Raw genomic sequence first — 19,390 nt, 5'->3', positions numbered from 1 at the left:
CCCGAGATCAGCAAGATGTAATCTTCCTGTTCACCATCTCTTCAGGATGATTTAGGTCCGTTAGAACCCCCCAGCAATAAAAGTATCGAGTGCGATCTCAGAGCTTTGAGATCGCACGTCGTCTCGTCACGGCATCTAGCCTCTGCCCCACTTTTATTTCTTGTTTTGGCTTCTATTCTCTAGCCACTTGCACAGTCTGCTCCAAATTTTATAATAGTCCGACTCGGAAGAAGAAATGCTAAACTGCCAGGAAGCCAAATATCCCAGCCCTGAAGGAGGTTGCGTGCCTAATGCTGTTTTTTCTGGCTCAGGATAATCAATATTAAGGTTGCCTAATGCTAAATTGGGTGATGCTGCTGTTGGCAGGGCTACAGAGCTGAGATGGACAACCCCACCATGGCCTTCCTCTTACCGCCCCTTTTGAGAAGCTGCAGAGATGTCCTTTTTGGAAACATGCCTGAAATTTATGACTTCCACAACAAGTAAGCCGGCGGGTTTTTCAAGTTTTCTTTCGACTTCATGATCATTAACTCGGGGAATTGATCCCTTCTCCATCCTCCTTTTTTCCCCCTTTTGTGCAGTATCTTCCTCCATCATCTGGAGAGCTGCCTGGAAGCTCCAGAGAGAGTTGGGTGCTGCTTCTTGGAAAGGGTTTGTAAGCACCTTTTCTCAAACCGATGGCGGGTCCCCTCACGCCAAGGCTGGAAATCCAGTAGATCCAGAAAGGCCCAGCGACTCCACTGGCATGTCTCCATTTTGCTTAAAGCTTAAGGGACGTGGTGGCTCAGTGGCTAAGACGCTGAGCTTGTTGATCAGAAAGGTTGGCATTTCAGCGGTTCGAATCCCTAGCGCCGCATAACGGAGTGAGCTCCCGTGACTTGTCCCAGCTTCTGCCAACCGAGCAGTTCGAAAGCAGATAAAAAGTGCAAGTAGAAAAATAGGAACCACCTTTGGTGGGAAGGGAACAGCGTTCCGTGCGCCTTCGGCATTTAATCATGCCGGCCACATGACCACGGAGACGTCTTCAGACAGCGCTGGCTCTTCGGCTTTGAAACGGAGATGTGCACTGCCCCCTAGAGTCGGGAATGACTAGCACATATGTGCAGGGGACCCTTTACCTTTACCTTTAAAAGCTCCCTTGCAGGCTTTGAACTTAGATGTAGATTTGTGTCTTCATATTTTTGTTCCCTTCTGCAGCGGGAGGATTTTCAGATGTACGAGAAGTACTGTCAGAATAAGCCACAGTCGGAATCTCTCTGGCGGCAGTATGCCGAGAGCCTCTTTTTCCAGGTATTGGGCCTTTCTACTATGAGTACAATAAATGGAAGGCATTTTTAGATTTCCGGGTTTCCATGGTTGAACCCACTGGGAATGTGGGTGGCGTTATAATTGAGTTTTGAGAGGTGTGGCTTTTATTTTAGGGGCTCCCCCTGGGAGCATTTGGAGAAACGAAAGGCAAAATCTTCAAAACTTTGCATGCGTCTCTCAACCATTAAGTTGCGAGGCATCTCTTTCTCTCTCTCTCTCTCTCTCTCTCTCCTTCTCTCTCTCTCTCTCTCTCTCTCTCTCTTACACAGAGAGACAGACAGACAGAGACAGACAGGAAGATGGACTCAGAGAGTGAGAGAGAGACACAGTAACACAAAGAGAAGCAGAGAGAAAAAGAGAGGCAGAGAGAGAGAAAAAGAGAAAGAGAGAGAGAGGGAAAGAGAGGGGGAAAGAGAGAGAGAGAGAAAGAAAGAGAGAGTGAAAGAGAAAGAGAGAGATAAAGAGAGAGGGAAAGAGAGAGAAAGAGAGAAAGAAAGAGAGAGGGAAAGAGAGTGAAAGGGAAAGAGAGAGAGAGTGAAAGAGAAAGAGAGAGAGACAAAGAGAGAGAAAAAAAGAGAGAGAGAGACAGACAGAGACAGACAGGAAGATGGACTCAGAGAGTGAGAGAGAGACACAGTAACACAAAGAGAGACAGAGAGAAAAAGAGACAGAGAGAAAAAGAGAGAGAGAGAAAGAGAGAGAGAAAGAGAGAGTGGGGAAGAGAGAGAGAAAGAGAGAAAGAGAGAAAGAAAGAGAGAGAGGGATTAAGAGAGAGAGAGACAGAGAGAGAGAGAAAGAGAAGGGTTGAAAACCTTGATCTGCGGATTGAGAAGTTGAATGTTTCAAATATATTGGGGGGGGGGGGGAGGGAATGGACGTATGTTGTTGTTCCTGCCCTGGCTATGTTTTTGGATGGGGGAGTTAAACCATTAAAGCCCTACTAATTAAGGAATTTGGGGTTCTACCACCACCCATTTGATGGACACCCAAGTGAAGAAAGATGGGTGTCCATGTTCTCAATGGAGAGTAAGTTGGGTTTCTTCTGCAGGAGTGCCAGAAGAAGCTGGAACACAAGCTGAGTCTGGATTCGTATTTGCTCAAACCCGTGCAGAGGTTGACCAAGTACCAGCTGCTGCTCAAGGTATGCAGACCCTTGGCTGAGATCCCTCAAAGGGTCTCTGAATCCACGTTGGACCTTCTTCATACTTCCTGGAGGACTGTGGAATCTCCTGGAAATTCCCTGGAGAAACAGCTGGGGCGGTGGTGGAATTTTCTTCCAGAATTATGTCTTTGGCAAAATAATTGACCAACTCTTATTTTTTTGTTTTTGTTTTAATCTGCAGGAGCTGCTGAAGTACAGCACCAGCTGCGAAGGTGTGCAGGAGTTGCAAGAAGCTTTAGTTGCCATGCTGGATCTGGTTAAGTCCGTCAATGATTCCATGCATCAGATTTCCATCACTGGTTACGATGTAAGATTTATTCCGTGCAGAGGGATTGCTAGATCCATTCAGTAGGAGAGGCCTCTCTCCAGAGAGTTCCCGTCTTCCTTCTCAATACATTTAGCACAAAAGGAAAAATAAGCAGAGAAGGAAATACAAACATTGCACATTCAGTAATTTTTATATTATATCTCTGTATGGCTATCTGTTCTGACCCCCCTCGTCCCACACCAAAACACTCCAAGCCAAAGATACTTTACGGAATTTATTCACAGACAGACAGGTCCTTGGCAGCAATCCAGCACAGATAAGCCCTGGCAGCAATCCAACCTGCCAAGCTCACAATACTGTTCATCCAACATTAGTTAATGCGTTGACTTCTGCAAAAGGGGCGTGTGCACAAGCATTCCTTTTATAGTCTGGAGAGGAGCCTAATGACCACCAGCTGAGTGCAATTACCTCCTGCGTACTTGTTCCTGAGCATTCCTGGGCATCCAGGAACAACTCCCTTGTCTCCTCTCCACTCTCCAATGCATGACGTCCGGATCACACTCCCTTGTCTCCTCCCCACTGGTCCAAGGCTCAGGCGCCTCCTGGTGGCCAACCAGCCTCTCTGCGCCCTGCTCGGAGTCGGAACCCTGTCCAGGGTCCTCCACATCCTCCAGAGCTGACTCATAGGACCCCTCGCTGTTGGAGTCTGGTGGCAGCTCCAATGGCTCCTACTGGGCCACAACAGCTGTCTGTCTGTCTGTCTGTCTGTCTGTCTGTCTGTCTGTCTATCAATCTATCTGTCTGTCTGTCTGTCTGTCTATCTATCTGTCTATCTATCTATCTTATTTTCTGTCATCTATCTTATTATCTATCACTGTCTGTCTATCTACACACACATACATAAACGTACACACACACACACACACACACACTGAATATAAGGCATAGATTAGAACATGAAATATAGAATCATGGACTTGAAAGGGTCCTTGGAGGTCTTCTAGTCCAACTTCCTAGTCAAGCAGGAGGCCCTCTGTCACTCTGGATCAATGGCTTCTCCAGTCTCTTCTTGAAAGCCTCCTTGAAAGCCTCCAATGATGGGGCACCCACAACTAGATATGTACATATTTGAAAGTTTTAAAGAGAACATGATGACTAACCCAAATGAATACAGAATGACAAAAACACACAGAGAGCAGAAGAGAGAAATGTCAAAAGTGCCGAACAAACGATGAAAAGAAACAGAAACTTGTAATGCTAAAAGAATAGAACTGCTTTCTGCGGTCTTCAACTGTTTCAAAGGTGCTTTTTCAAGAGGCAACCGGACTTCCCAGTTTTTCTTTGAAGACATTTTCCTTCTCATCCAAGAAGCTTCTTCAGTTCTGGCTAGATGGTGAGGAATGGAAGGATTGATGCTCTTTGCAGACAGCTGGTCGTTTGCATTCGTTAGCATTTTAAGACTCTGTAAACAAAATGCAAACAATCAGCTATCTGCAAGGGGTATCCATCCTTCCCTTCCCCACCATCTAGTCAGTTCAGTTCAGTTCAGTTTATTACATTTATATGCCGCCCTTTTCCCCCGAAGGGGACTCAGGGTGGCTCACAACTCAACCAGGGAAGGGGAATACAGACAAAAAAATTAAAAAACAAAGCATAACAATGCATAATTTAAAACACACAACAGTCATAACATTCGAGACGGGGGCAACAGCTCTTTAGCCCCAGGCCTGTCGGAACAGCCAGGTTTTAAGGCCTTTGCGGAAGGCCTGGAGGGTGGTGAGGGTTCGAATCTCCACGGGGAGTTCGTTCCAGAGGGTCGGAGCGGCCACAGAGAAGGCTCTCCTCCGAGTAGTTGCCAGTCGACACTGGCAGGCGGATGGAATTCGGAGGAGGCCTAATCTGTGGGATCTAATCGGTCTAGTGGAGGTAATTGGCAGCAGGCGGTCTCTCCAGTACCCAGGTCCAATACCATGAAGGGCTTTATAAGTGACGACTAGCGCCTTGAAGCGTATCCGGAGACCAGATCCGGAGTCAGAGCTGAAGAAGCTTCTGGGATGAGAAGCGAAACGCCTTCAAAGAAAAAAAACCAGAAAGTCCAGTTGCCTCTTGGGAAAAAAACAGGACCTTTGAGACAACCATGGATGATTGAGAATCTCCATGGACATTCTGCAATGATTCCTTTATCTTCTTAATATTTGTGCTTGGGGTCTGTTCTCTGCGAACGAGGAGAATCAGAGGAAAGCAAAGCGAGAGCCAGTTTTAAGCCTTCCCCCTCTCTTCCAGGGAGACCTCGGGGAGCTTGGAAAAGTCTTGATGCAGGGCTCCTTCAGCGTGTGGATGGGCCACCGGAAGGGCCCGACGAAGATGAAGGACCTGGCTCGCTTCAAGTCCATGCAAAGGCACCTCTTCCTCTACGAGAAGGCCCTGGTCTTCTGTAAGAAGAGAGAAGAGCACTGTGACAGCTACGACAAGAGGTCCTCCTACAGCTTCAAGCACTTCCTGAAAGTAAGGAAACGCCGAGCGCTCAGATACGGCTGGATTCCTGCGTATTCCTTGTATTTTCAGTGGTAGGATAGGCAACATCCACTCCAGGGTAGAGATCAGTGGTGGGTTTCAAAAATTGTTCGAACCTACCCTGTGGGTGTGGCCTCCTTTGTGGGAGTGGCTTGCCGCCCATGTGACCGGATGGGAGTGGCTTGCCGCCCATGTGACCGGATATGAAGATGCCGACGACACTTGTCAGAACCACCTTAAATGACCTCACACACAGCACTGGCATGCATAAGAATAGGATGTAAACTTGTTTTTCAAAAGGCATCTTTGGTTTGCGTTAAAACAACTTCAACACACGCAATGTTCTGATTGCACCACAAACGCAGTAGTCATCCTTACCTTTCACAGAGGCACTGAGTTTTATAAATAGGAGCATGATAATGTAGAATAATCATATCCAAGGACCAGGGGTGGGTTTCAACAATTTTTGGAACCTCTTCTGTAGGTGTGGCCTGCTTTCCGGGTCCACTGGTGGAACCTCTTCTAACCGGTTCGGTAGATTTGACGAACCGGTTCTACCGAATAGGTGTGAACTGGTAGGAACCCACCTCTGGTAGAGATGTTAGATTTTAAAAAAAGACATGTAGCAATATAGCAATAGCACTTAGACTTATGTCCCTCTTCACAGTGCTTTCACAGCTGTCTCTAAGCGGTTTGCAGAGTCAGCCTCTTGCCCCCCAACAATCGGGATCCTCATTTTATCCACCTCGGAAGGATGGAAGGCTGAGCCAGCCTTGAACTAGTCATGATTGAACTGCTGGCAGTGGGCAGTGAGTTAGCCTGCAGTGCTGCATTCTAACAGGAAGGAAGGAAGGAAGGAAGGAAGGAAGGAAGGAAGGAAGGAGGGAGGGAGGGAGGGAGGGAGGGAGGGAGGGAGGGAGGGAAGGGAAGGGAGGAAGGGAAGGGAAGGAAGGAAGGAAGGAAGGAAGGAAGGAAGGAAGGAAGGAAGGAAGGAAGGAAAGAAAGGCAATTACATTAGGACTTAGGGCATTTGGCCAGGTGTTTTATCACCCGTAAAGTGCAGTGGGGGAGGGTTGCTGATGGCATTACTGCCGGTTCAGTCTGCACGCAATTTTGATGCGTGCCAAGCACTTCGTGTGTGCCCCAAACACAGTTGCCCATAAATAGGACTGTGCATGCACAGAACATTTAAAAATTTGGGGGGAAAAAAACATGCCATGCCAACTGGGGCACTGGTTCGGAGGCATGGCAGGCCTGCGTCTCTGCCAGTTCTGGTGAAACAGGCTGGCAAAACCATTCCCGGTTCGGCCAAACTGGAAGAGCCCGCTCTGAAGTGCAGGCCTGTCTGCTGGAAGGTTGCCCAGCTCTTCTTTCTCAGCTTAACGATTTTTATTGGGCTATAAAATTAGATACAAAAGGGGAAAGTAAATAGGGAAAGAACGGTGGGATGGAAGAGGGGGAAACGAAGGGAGGGAGGACAAGAAAAAAAGAAACGTTGACTTCCGACTCTCTCTCTCTCTCTGTTGCCGTAAAGTGAGGCATTGGCATCCAATCACAACTGGCTTGTTCATACTATGAGGAAGGAAACCAGAAGGTCCCCCTTCTCAAGTTTGGAGACAAAGTTGTGGGCCGTTTGGCTTCCCGTCCCACCTTCCCTCGTCCGGTCGTCTTTGTTCCCCTCCTTCGCTCTGGCTCTGCTCTCAAATGCCTCGTTTTCCTGCTTGGTTTGTCAACGAAGAATCTGAGCATCCTTTTCTTGGAAAGAGGAGAGGAGAGGAGGATGGGCGGTTTTCTGCCTGGCTGTTCTCGGCATCTGGACACATCGGTAGCTCCGTCAGCCGCCTCCCACTGAGGATCTGATTTGTTTATCCAGCCGTGCCCGGAAAGCGCATTTGCAGAGACAACCTTGTGATTGGCCGAGGCTGCCCAGAGACCACGGTGGCTGAAAGCGAAGGCCAAAGCAGAGGAGAAAGAGACAACAGGCGGCGGGCCAGATGGCCCCGTTTGTTTCATGCCTCCCTCCCTCCCTCCCTCCCTTCCTCCTCCTCCTCCTCCTCCTCCTCCTCCTCCTCCTCCTCCTCCTAGCCTTATCGTTCTGTGAGCGTACAGGTAGCCCAAGATGCCATTCGCAAGCACGAGAGAAGCTGCCGTGTCCATATTCACAGGGAACCTTGTTTATCTTGCTCGACAGTCAAGAGTTGGGATGCAATGAAGCGGCTCTGAAAAGGCCGGCTGGAGGGCCATGTTTGCATGACGTGACTCATCTAGCCAACTTCTGCCCTTGGCCAATGACTCAGCCTGGTCCTTTGGCAGCCGGCAATCTGGAGTAACTAGGCCAGTCAGCCAAGGTTTCAATCTTCCCAAGAAGATTGCTTAGAAAGAAGAAGGGGAGGAGGAGGAGGAGGAGAGAAGGGGGAAGGGGAGGAGGAGGAAGAGGAGGAAGAGGAAGAAAAGAAGAAGAAGAAGAAGAAGAAGAAGAAAAGAAGAAGGAGAAGGAGAAGGAGGAGAAGGAGAAGAAGAAGAATTATAACTACAACATAATTAAAGTAGATAGGAACAGACAAATCTGAAGATGATTTTTCATGGTTGGATTGGACGAATATGAGTTACTCTACTCGCTTTTGGTCCAGAAGGCATTTCTAACTCAACCTGAGCGTAAGGGGGACAGAATCTGGATTCAGTCTGCAGGTTTTCCATTTAAAATGTGGCGAAATGAAGTAATGGGAGACCTAACTTTTATCCAAGCCTTGGAAAGCAGCGGCTGGTTTGAACCACTGGACAATATTGGCCTGGACGAGTGTTTCTCAACCTTGGCAACCTTATGACACATGGAACTCAACTCTCTAGTTGGCCAAGGAAATGCCTGGAAGAAAACAAGCAAGCTCAGAGAGAACCACGGACCCTACAACTGGATGTATTCCTTAAAGCCAAAGCTCACGAGAACTTACTGCTATTCTGAAGTAGTAATAGTAGTAGTAGTTTTTACTGTAAGAAAGACTTGGAAGAGAGAGTCAGTAGTCTTCACAAAAAAATAAAAATAAAAGCTAGATTGATGGAGAGGTCGCACAGGTCACACAAGTTGTTCATTCACGTTCTGCATGTGAACAAGTTCTTCCTTCTTCTAGATGAATGCTGTTGGGATCACGGAAAACGTGAAGGGAGACCCTCGCAAGTTCGAGATCTGGTACAGCGGCCGAGAAGAAGTCTACGTTGTGCAGGTAGCCTTCCTGGAACTACTGTGACCTTGACAATTGAGGGACAAGCAGCATCTGAAATTTCTGAAACCGAAACTCAAGTTTCACCCATGGGAGGAGAACCAGCGAGTTCTCCTCCGTAGGATGAGCAGCTCCCAAATGAAGCTGACACGATATGAAACGTGGCTAATTAAGTTCTATAAAGTTGGATGAGTTTTCGTCCCTAGTTGCAAAATCACGACCGCTTCCTTGGTGTGATTTGACTCGCTGGGGGATGTAGACCTCCAACCCTGATAATGTTACATGCTTGGTAACGTCTTCAAGAAAACAATCAAGTTCAGAGACCACCAAGGACCCCTCCGTTCGACCCTGAGCTAGAAATATTCTCTTCTATCGATACTCATCTCTATAGGCGGGAAGGCCGCACCTGAGAAATAAAACCAGGTTATTTGAATGTTTCTACCACCTTCCAAAGGAGGATTTTGATTTTAGATCTCACCATCTTCTCTTAGGCGCAAACGTTTGACCTGAAGATGGCCTGGCTAAATGAAATCCGGAAAATTTTGTTCAAACAGCAACAGCTCATCAAAGGTAAGGTATCCTAGTTTAAAGGTAAAGGTAGAGATGTCGTGGGCTCAGTGGCTAAGATGCTGAGCTTGTCGATCATCAAGGTAGGCAGTTTGGAGGTTCGAATCCCTAGTGCCGCATAATGGAGTGAGCTCCCATTACTTGTCCCAGCTTCTGCCAACCTAGCAGTTCGAAAGCACATAAAAATTGCAAGTAGAGAAATAGGAACCATCTTGGGTGGGAAGGGAACAGCATCCCGTGCGCCTTTGGCGTTGAGTCATGCCAGCCACATGACCACGGAGATGTCTTCGGAGAGCGTTGGCTCTTCAGCTTTGAAATGGAGATGAGCGCCGCCCCCTAGAGTTGGGAACGACTAGCACATATGTGCGAGAGGAAGCTTTACCTTTAGAAACTCCTCAAGATATATACAAAACCTGAACTGGGAGATTCGTGTCCATTTTTGGAAAGCTAAAAATTAAATCCACGAGGAGATGTCCTTAATAGTGAGGGCCTTTTATGAAGTTCTTTGATTTTCTGGACCAAATCAAAAGATCTAATTGTGAGAACATTTGGTAAACAAAAGTTATGGAACTAACACAATGTTGTATCATGTTGGCAGATGAGAAGCAAGTGTCACCTTTGTGTAGTGATACAATTCAACTTTCTCCTCCATTGAGTAATGGGTAAGTCAGGGGGAAAAAAACTACCAAGCAATCTTTGGATAATTTATGTTTTTTTTTTCATAAATCACTCCCACTCAATTTCCATATCATTCTGACTTAAAAAAAAAGAATCCCGACCTGTGAAGTTATTATTTTCACATGCCAGCATAATTCCAACAAATGAAACTTTTATCAGGCTTCAATTTAATGGACACAGCGTGGAAGAAACCAATATTCCATGCTAATTACTATTATTGGCCTAAGGACACGATTATCTAAATGACAGACTTCCAGGGTGACTTCCTCCCATTAATGATGCAAATGGCATCGTTTGTTCCATTTGCATAATGAAGCCCTTATGCAAATGTTCCAAATTGCTCAGAATGAAATACACTTCCTGGGTTCGGTGAACATTTGGGATTAAAAGATGCTTCCCTCTCCCCCGCCCCCTCAACTGCCCTTCAAAAAAGAGATTTCAATATATATGCATTTTTGCCTGGAACATTTCTTAATGGAATATTCTGCCCCCACCCTCCCCAATTTTTTAAAAAATTGTTCTATTTTTCAAACAGAAACTTGGATCTGAAAATCTGGGGGGGAAACAAACCTGACCTAATTGTGTTATGGTCCATTTTGACCCAAGAAATATGAATTAAGTCTGTTCCATAAAAGACGCCAAGCCAAGGTTTTGACCTGGGTTAAATTCCTTCTGATCTCCTGAATGGACTCTGTGTTGTTGTTTGTCATAATGACCCCGTAATCCCTCATGGGGCAACTGAATGGAGCTGAGTAGTTACTGGCCAGATGCCACTCCTGTCACCAATGCGGAGTTTTGTTCAGCAGATAATATATTCTCATTGTGCCAGAGAGAGAAATATCTGTTGCTACCTAGGATCGAACTCGCAGCCTCCTGAATGTGAGGCCAGAGCTCCACCTCTAGGCCACCTCTGCACCACTCCTGAATGGACTTTGTGTGCTTCCAGGAAAAAGCCCAGAGCTTCTGTCAGCTCAGAGGAGAATGATTCGGAACGTACCAGCCCCGGAGCGGTGGAGAACTTAGCTTCCTCTTCACAGAGCAAACCTAGCAAATGTATGTAGATTCTTCTTTTTTTCCCTTCTTTTTTTGACTGATCATATTTGGGGATTTGGGGGTGGTACTTTGGTTTGGGGAGGATGTCAACAACAGGAGGCGCAATGCAAATTTTGGGGTGGGGGTAGCATTTTGGGAGTGTTTGGTCGGCTGGCAGCAAAAAAGTCAGACAGTGAGGAGGTTGTGGAGGAACATGGGCCAGTCCTGGGGGGCGGAGGGAAGCTCAGACAATGGCTCTGCGTCAGAGGCAGAGAGGGAGCTAGACAGCAGTGAGGCAGAGGAACAGCTGGAGCCTGTTCCCAGTATGCACATGTGCAGAGCTGCCAGAAGACAAGAACAACTAGGAAAGCAGGGTCGACTTGGGAGTAAAGCCACATCTTGGAGGTTATCGAACCCTGCCATAAGAAACGAAAGAGGAGCAAAGGGGGAGGGGGCTTTTGCAGGAAACAATTTGTTCCTTCAAGAGTGGAAAGTTCTGTTTGTGACTATAAGAGACTCTGTGCCAAGTGTTGCCTTGCCCTGCATTTGGACAATGGCAGCTCTCCGAGCGAGATAAGGTTCGTGTGGATAAACATTCCTTTGAAAGACTGTTTGCCAAGCCTTGCTGACTGTGAAGGAAAGGAATTCAGGGTCATGTAAATAAAAGAGGCTTTGTCAGAACCAAAATTTTCTTCTTGCTTTCTAAGGAAGCCTGGGTCAGAACAGGGAGGACTTGTGAAGCTCATGGAGAAATGGGACCTATCCTCTAGAGCAGGAGTCTTCCAACATGGCAACTGTAATACTTGTGGACCTCAACTTCCCTGAATTCCTCAGACAGCCATGTTGGCTGGGGAATTCTGGGAAGTCAAAGTCCAGAACTCTTAAAAGTTGCCAAGATCTAGGGCATTGTGTTCAGCCATGGGGTGCCTGCTGTAGCTTCTGCTTGCAAAGATTGTCAGCGACAAAAAAGAATACTTTTGTAGCATCCTATAAAAGCGAGCTTCAGCAAGAAGCAGAGAAAACGGATAATAAACATCTAAGAATCTTTCCAGTGGCCTTCCTGTCTTTCCACAAATCCAGATTGGAGCCTGTGTTTTCCCAATCCCTGTAGCACATTTAGAGGTAAACTGTGACCTGACAAATGTGCGCTAGTCAAATGCGTGGTGACAAAACCACGACGTCAAAAGCACGATTAGGGTTAGGGTTAGGGTTAGGATGGATGGGTTTATAAGGTTGTTTTCGCATCCCAGTATGTTGTTTGTTGATGGCGCGCAATTTTGATGTCACGGTTTTGTCGCCGCGGTTTTGTCGCCGCGCATTTGACTAGTGCGCATTTGTCGGTGAACCGAGGTAAACAATAAGAAAAACTGGACAAGAGTAAAATGTGGCGGTTGAAAACGAAATGGAAGGAAGAAAAATGGGCCATCTGTGAAGGCTTCAGAGGTGGAAATTGTTTCCCTTTTCTGGAAAGAAATTCTAAAATTGAGGCGGCATCACAAAAACATCCCTCTTCTTTTGGCTGATAATATCTAAAACTGGGGGGGGGGGTTAAAGTTGCGTGACCCGTCAAAACCGCGCTCGACTAAGCCGCGCCCGATTAAACCGCGTCGCTGACGTCATCAACAGGGCGACAACAGCCAGCGCGGAGAAAGAAGGGCGCTTTAAATAGCGCTTTGAAAGCAAGCCGATTCAACTTAAGGTAAGGGTTAGGTTTAGGGTTAGCTTTAGGGTTAGGTTAAGGGTTAGGGTTAGGGTTAGGGTTAGGTTAAGGGTTAGGATTAGGGTTAGATTTAGGGTTAGGTTTAGGGTTAGGTTTAGGGTTAGGTTAAGGGTTAGGTTAAGGGTTAGGTTTAGGGTTAGGTTTAGGATTAGGTTTAGGGGGGTTAGGTTTAGGTTTAGGAGTTAATTTTAGGTTTAGGTTTACAGCATGCTTCTGTCTCCGCGCTGTTGTCGCCCTGTTGATGACGTCAGCAACGCAGTTTAGTTGGGCGCGGTTTAGTGGAGCGCGGTTTTGTGGTGGAACCTTAAAGTTGATCCTAAGAGCAAAGGTCGTGGAAAGCGGTGATCCTTTCAATAGCTTGACATCTTAAAAAGGGGATTATTCCTTCTCTTCTCACACAGCCTGGACGGGCATGTCCCATTCCTTAGAAATCTGTGAAGGCCTTGAAGAGTGGTCCAGCCACCATTACTTCTCAACCTGCTCTGACACGGAAGACGAAGATGGCAACCAATTGGTTAGTGGACAAATTAGGTGGAATACACATCGGGAATTGTAGGCCAACACACAACTTCATGGAAGGTTGTCCTAAACCAGAACTCGGCAAAACAGTCCAACATGGAATGATCCAACTTGGAAAAGTGTTGTTCGGAGGGCCGCGATGACGAGGGGCCTTCTGTGCCCATGGTTGGACTTTCTTTTGGAACACTCCAAAGAGTTAGAAGTTAGAAGGGTACATTTTAAGGTGGAGGGTTACATTTCTGGCGTAAATCACATATTTATTGTTTGTGCTTTTTAGTCTCCAGGAAAATATAAAGCCTTAGCAGATTGCAAGAAGAGAGACTCAGATGAACTTCTGGTGAAGAACGGGGATGTTATTCAGCTCATGCATGAAGATGGAGAGGGTCAGTGGTAGGTGCTCCAGAGATCCAAGGTCTGGCCTACAAAAAGTAGGCAAGAAGAAGCGCGAGAGTCTTCTACAGCTTTACAAAGCGCTTTCTCTGGCTTGTTTCCTCTTCACCATCTTCCTTCCTTCCTTCCTTCCTTTATCTGAAAGGCTGGTCAAAAACCTCAACCGAAGTAAAGAAGGCTGGGTGCCCAGTACAGCCTGCAGATAATCCTCGGGGACTGTAGGTTTCACAGCACCAGAGTCACAGGTACTCCTGTGAGGACAAGTGACTTGCTCACCTGAACTGTTTCGGCCTTGGCATGCGCAGGAGTTTGGAGGCCTGGGCACCGCTTTGCTTGCTTGCTTAGAAGAAACCTGACTTTTGCTAAAATATAGCAGGGGATGAAGAGAGATCAATAATCTAATATGTTCCAGGAAGTTAGTATTTAGCAATAGTATGAGGCACTCTTCCTTCTCTTTTCTTCTCTTTGCTCTTCTCCTACTCTTTCTCTCCCTTCCATCCTTCACCTTCTTGTCTCCCTTCAATTCCTCTCCTTCTCGTCTCCCTTCATCCTTCTCCTTGTCTCCTTCCCATCCTTCTCCTTCGCCTTCTTGTCTCCCTTCAATTCTTCTCCTTCTCTTTCCTCCTCGTCTTCCTTCCATCCTTCTCCTTCTTGTCCCCCTTTCATCCTTCTCTTTCACCTTCTTGTCTCCTTCAATTCCTCTCCTTCTCGTCTCCCTTCCATCCTTCTCCTTCTTGTCTCCTTCCCATCCTTCTCCTTCACCTTCTTGTCTCCCTTCAATTCTTCTCTTTCTCATATGCCTTCCATCCTTCTTCTTCTAGTCCCCCTTCCATCCTTCTCTTTCTCCTTGTCTTCCTTCCATCCTTCTCCTTCTTGTCCCCCTTCCATCCCTCTCCTTCTTTTCCCTCCTAATGTACCCCAAGAAATTAGCACTTAGCAATAGTATTAAATACTCTTCCTTTCTAACTACTCTCTCTCCTTCCTCCTCTTTCTTCCTCGTCCTCCTCCTTCTCTTATGATTTTATTTGGAGGACGACAACTGAACTGATCAAGACTTGAAAAAGAAACCTACTTGAATGAGAGGACGTAACGTCCAGCCCAGGCAAGCCATATCTGTGGCTTGCCACTGGGTATAGCAGATGTGCCTACGAGAATTGCTTCCTTTTGCCAAATCTAGATGCATGAACTATGGTTTGGTCTGTAAGTTATGAGGATTAGAAGCATGCTTGCTTGTTCAGGCTGGGAATGAAGATGGTTTGCTAAGATCCTGTGCCAAGAAGCTGAATCTGTATTTTTTTAAAAGGGGGGGGCATTGTATTTCATCCCCTCCACTGTTGTCATGGCCATAAATATCCTTAAAGTGAGTATCAGGTTTGACCAGAGAAAAATTAATTTAATCTTAAGAATCATGGCTGATAGGAACCAAGTTTTGGATGTTATGGCAAGAGACTAGTTCTGTTATTCTGTGGGACAACTCCTGTCACATCTATCATTCATTGCTCAAAATATTTTAAATGGTTTTCTATAGCTTTAAGGCCGTCTCTTTCATGTATTCAATTTTTCATAGTGTCACAATCAGTTACAACATCTCAATGGTGTACAAAACCCTTTATTTGCTTCCATGTTAGTTATTAGAAGATTGTTATAATCCCCCCTTTTCTTCTTCTTCTTCTTCTTTGTTGATACGGAGATTTGAGTGTTTTCCCCCTGCTTGCTTCTGGAAAATAGCAATTCAAATAACAAATCACACCAATTGGATCCTCTCTTTAACTAGGGGGATTCTTGATGTCCACGCATCTTAAAAGTTGCCAGGGTTGAGACACACAGTCCTAAAAGGCACCTTGTTTTGGCCAAATCTTGCCAAATCATCTTCTGTTTCCCCGCCAACAAAATGTTTTTTATGAAACGATTGATAGGAACTAAGATTGTGCAAGGCTTGGAGTTCCCCATTGTCCGTATTTGGTTTGAAGCACCTCCGATGGAAGAGATGGAAGGAAACATCACTCCAGTGGGAGAAAACTTCCTTTGAGAATGGTTTATGGCCATGAGGGCAAACCGATGGCGCATGTGCCAGAGGTGGCACGCAGAGCCCTCTCTGTGGGCAAGTGTGCCATCGCCAGCTGCTCTTCTGGCTTCTGGCACCAGCCAGCTGGTCTTTGTGGGCACTGGAGCCCCAGAAAATGGTTTGAAAAAGGCCCCCAAACAGGCCATTTCCTGGGCTGTTTTTCAGACCGTTTTTGGTCCAAAAAAAATGGGCCTGAAAACAGCCTATTTTGCAGCCTGTTTTGGGGCTGCTTTCAGGCTATTTTGGGGGGGGCATTTTGAGGCCATTTCTCCAGTGCCCACAAAGACCAGCTGACCGGCACGTGTGTTCTGGTTTGGGCCCTCGGTGCGAAAAAGGTTCGCCATCACTGGTTTATGGCATGACTTTTCCAATCAGGGTTCCGGGTAAGGTTAATAGGCCACGGTCTAATGTGATCTCCTGGATAACCTCTCTGCATCATCCAAAGGCTGCCAATCAAACAGTAACTCCTTTGAGACATCTTCAAAGGAGACCAATTACCTGGATGAAGAACCCACCAGAAATGGCCCAAAGGTGCTTTTTTTTTAAGAGGCAGCTGGAGTTTCTGCTTTTTCTTTTGAAGATGTTTCACTTCTCACCCAGAACTGAAGAAGCTTCTTGGAGGAGAAGCGAAGGGTCTTCAAAAGAAAAAAAACAGAATGTCCAGTGGTCTCTTAAAAAAGCACCTTTGGGAGAACCAGGACTTGGAAGACTGAGGATCTCCCTAGATGTCCCAAAGGTGCTTTTTCCAAAACACAACTGGGCTGTCCTGATTTTTTTCCCCCTCCTTGAAAACATTTCTCTTCCCATCTTCTTCAGTTTGGATGAGAAATGGAACACTTTCAAGGCCTTTGGAAGTCTTGAAAAAAACACATTTGGGACAACCGAGACCTGGATGATTGATACTCTCCAAAGACAACTCGTCAGAAGCTGACTTTTCAGAACTGGCAAGGTCCAATTAGAGATTAACTCATTACAATTACGAGAGCTCAAGTCGGCGGCCCACGAATTGCTAAGAAACGTCTTTTGAGTGCATCCCGCACTTTGCCTCTGAAAATGCCAGCCACTCTTGCTGGCAAAATGTCAGGATACCACATCATTAGACCACAGCCAATTAGCCCAGAAGCTAATCAAGGATTGATTGACACTGACCATGGGCACCTGCACCAGTAGAAATCGAGCTCTTTTTTTTTTTCATTTACACTGGAGTTGGGGAGGGGGAGGGGACAGATCTGAGCTTCCACCTTTTGCAGGCTTGCTTGACAAAATTGTGCAGGGTACCAGGGAGGGGGAGGGGAGAGGGAGGGTATTATTATTGTGCCAAAAATGGATCTGTAGCCTTGCCAAGTTGCACTGCCTATGCACTTTAAAGATTTCTTTTTTTTTCGTTACGAGATCGTGTGCAAATAGCCTTAATTTAGGTCCTGTCTTATGGTCTGCCGATGAAGCAGGTAGCACCTGTATTTACACACCTGTGTTTATGATTCGTTCATCCCTTAGCTAGGAATTTGAAGAGAAGCCATGCCTTCTGGGACCTGTGCCTTCTGACATTTAATGCTGCTCTCCGTTGCTTTCTAGACGCCGCCCAGGATAGGATGAGGAAGTTAAGCTCCCCCTGAATTTAATGAATTAAGGCCCAGCCCCTTTGTGAATACTCCAGTGGAGACAGAGAGGCCAATTAGAACTTATTCGGTCATCTGTGGTCCAAACTAAGGGACAGCCCTTGGCTGTTCTGGTCTGGGCTTAGAAGCTAAGCAGGATCGAGCCTGGTTAGTCCTTGGATGGGAGAATTTTCAAGGGGCTAGGCTAGAGGGGAAGTTGGAAACCCTCCAGAGGAAGACGATGGCCATCTATTTTGAGGAAACTCTATGGACGTATCTCTGTAAGCATCGCAAGTTGATCTCAACTTGAAAGAAACTTTACCTTTTTTTATCATCAAAAACATCACATCCCCATCCAGTGGGACCATGACTGGGAGCCAGTCTTTCCTCTTCTTTTTTCATTTTCCTTCCTTCCTCTACTTCTGGAAAACCTCCATTGTTTTTGACCCAAGGATGAGACCTCGTCTTCCTCTCAACAATATCTCCTGAGTTTCCTTTTGAGAAGGCATTTGACAGTTCCCGTGGCTTTGGGGGAAGGTTGAAGGACGAGCTTCCGGTTTTTCCAACCACCCCTTTGCTGGGATTGGCTGGCCTCGACTGAGATCTTGTGGGGTCTCAAGGAAGCCAACTTTGGTAGGTTTTGAAGGAACTTTGAGATCAGTCAAATGTCCTTCTGGTTTTGCTCTAAAGAACCTGGGTTGTGTCTCAAGACTTGGTCAATGGGAAGCTCCAGATTGCAGACATCTCACTGTGGTTTCTTCTACACTGGCCAAGCCAAGGATCTAGCAAAGTTTGCACGGGGATTTTTAAGGGGCTGGGGGGGAACATATGTGCCATAACTAAGTCCAGGATCCATTTGCACTATATGTATTAAGATTGTCCTTGTTAGTAGCGAGACTATATGTTTTGGCTCTTCAAGAGCCCACTTGTTCTTGGGCAAGGATTGAAGGCCTTTTCAAAGGGACTTTCCATCATTTACTTTCTTGTGCACCTTCAGGATTTGTACATTCTTCTTTGTAGGCTCAGGTAATTTGGTGTCTACAGACTACGGTTACAAATTTAACCTCCCAAAGCATTTCTAATCACAGGGTAACTATTGGGACAGGCTACTCACAACCACTCAGGGCAGTGAATGGTGTGCATAAACCAAAAAAAAAAAAAATCACTGTCAATGTAAGTTGTCATCTATCTGTTTTCGTTGACGTGTTTCTCATCTGGTTTTGGGACGGATTGGGGGTGGGGGGAGAGATATTCTTGTTTTAAAAGCCCGGATTCGCCTGGACCTGTGAAAACATTTTCTTGTCTTAATCTCCATTTCTACACACTTTCCTAGTGGCGGAAGATCATGCCGTTGCTGCTCTCCTGGAATTCCTTGCCAGAATTCCGTAAACAAGCCATTTTCACCCCCTTCCCCATGTATGTGAAGCACCATTGAAATCACGGTACGACACTTTTAAAATGAGGATAGGTTCATTATGGCGGGACTGCCTGGATAACCCAAAGGAAGGTTATTTTAAAAGTGTTCATCCTCATGTGTACAGCACAGTTCGAATCTTTTTAACTTTTGTCTACCAGGTCCTAAATTGTACATGCTTCGGTTTACCCACGTAGCAAGTCTGGATCTAATGTTTTAGGCTGCGCTCAGAGATTGACCGCGTCTAGGATTGCACTTCTGAACTTCGAAAACTTTGCACAAAACCGTTGAGGGCCTCTTAAAAATAGGCTGGTGTTAAAATGTCCATGTGAGACCCCGAGCTGTGGAATATATGCTTTCCCTGTCCCAATTATTTAACAGATTCTGTAAATGCCATTGTAAGAATGAGCTAACTCTATATTTAAAAAAGAATTATGAACCTTGTTGAATAAAGAAATACAGCTAAAGACTTTTCTTTTAGTGCAGAGTGTTTTGTGTCTGCTTCCTGGATTGAGAAGAGAAAGGCGTCTTTTTCTCATGTTGCAATTTAATTCAAGCCTTAGTAAGACCCAGTGGTGGGATTCAAATAATTTAAAAACCGGTTCTCTGCCTTAATGACCATACTGGGTAGGCGGGGCTCGGTGGTCATGTGACAACGCTGGCTGAGGAATTCTGGGAGTTGAAGTCCACAAGTCTTAAAAGTTGCCAAGGTTGGAGACCCCCTGCTCTAGAGGACCGAGATGGCGAAATGTGGCACCAGAGCCATATTTGATGTCCAGTCGGCCCATTTTTCATCCTTCCCAGGCTCTGGAGGCTTTCTTGGTGTAGTAAACTGTTAACAGAAGTGAGGACTCCGCAAGATAACCGTGAAACAAGTAAGTTTTATTGTAAGCAGCAAGCTAACAAGAGAACAAGTAATTCAGAGCCCCCCCCCCCATGC

The 19,390-nt window shown here is 46.2% G+C and overlaps 1 protein-coding gene across 2 annotated transcripts; it reads left to right on the top strand.

Moving 5' to 3' along the window:
- Positions 1-371: 371 nt before the first annotated feature.
- On the top strand, positions 372-18,987 carry LOC116523676 (guanine nucleotide exchange factor DBS-like). 2 transcript variants are annotated; one of them, XM_032238804.1, is made up of 13 exons: positions 372-482; positions 582-651; positions 1,198-1,290; positions 2,357-2,449; positions 2,652-2,777; positions 5,022-5,243; positions 8,378-8,470; positions 8,959-9,037; positions 9,633-9,696; positions 10,659-10,765; positions 12,866-12,978; positions 13,261-13,373; positions 17,014-18,987. In XM_032238804.1, coding segments are annotated over exons 1-13 (1,275 nt in total). In that variant the 5' UTR covers positions 372-381; the 3' UTR covers positions 17,015-18,987. The 2 variants fall into 2 exon arrangements, with proteins under 2 accessions (XP_032094695.1, XP_032094694.1); XM_032238803.1 differs by lacking the exon at positions 17,014-18,987 and having other exon boundaries at positions 13,261-13,886.
- The last annotated feature ends 403 nt before the right edge of the window (positions 18,988-19,390 follow it).

Source organism: Thamnophis elegans, unplaced genomic scaffold, assembly GCF_009769535.1.
Source record: "Thamnophis elegans isolate rThaEle1 unplaced genomic scaffold, rThaEle1.pri scaffold_91_arrow_ctg1, whole genome shotgun sequence".
Classification (NCBI taxonomy): Eukaryota; Metazoa; Chordata; class Lepidosauria; order Squamata; family Colubridae; genus Thamnophis; species Thamnophis elegans.
The sequence above is the reverse complement of the archived record's forward strand: the minus strand, read 5'-3'. Positions and strand labels throughout refer to the sequence as shown.

What these genes read in the sequence shown, in the direction of transcription:
- LOC116523676 (XM_032238803.1), top strand. Translation starts at nt 382, where the DNA reads ATGGACAACCCCACCATGGCCTTCCTCTTACCGCCCCTTTTGAGAAGC. An exon ending in TTTCCATCACTGGTTACGAT is followed by an intron (nt 2,778 to 5,021) that starts GTAAGATTTATT and finishes CCTCTCTTCCAG; the next exon opens with GGAGACCTCGGGGAGCTTGG. An exon ending in AAGAAGTCTACGTTGTGCAG is followed by an intron (nt 8,471 to 8,958) that starts GTAGCCTTCCTG and finishes ATCTTCTCTTAG; the next exon opens with GCGCAAACGTTTGACCTGAA.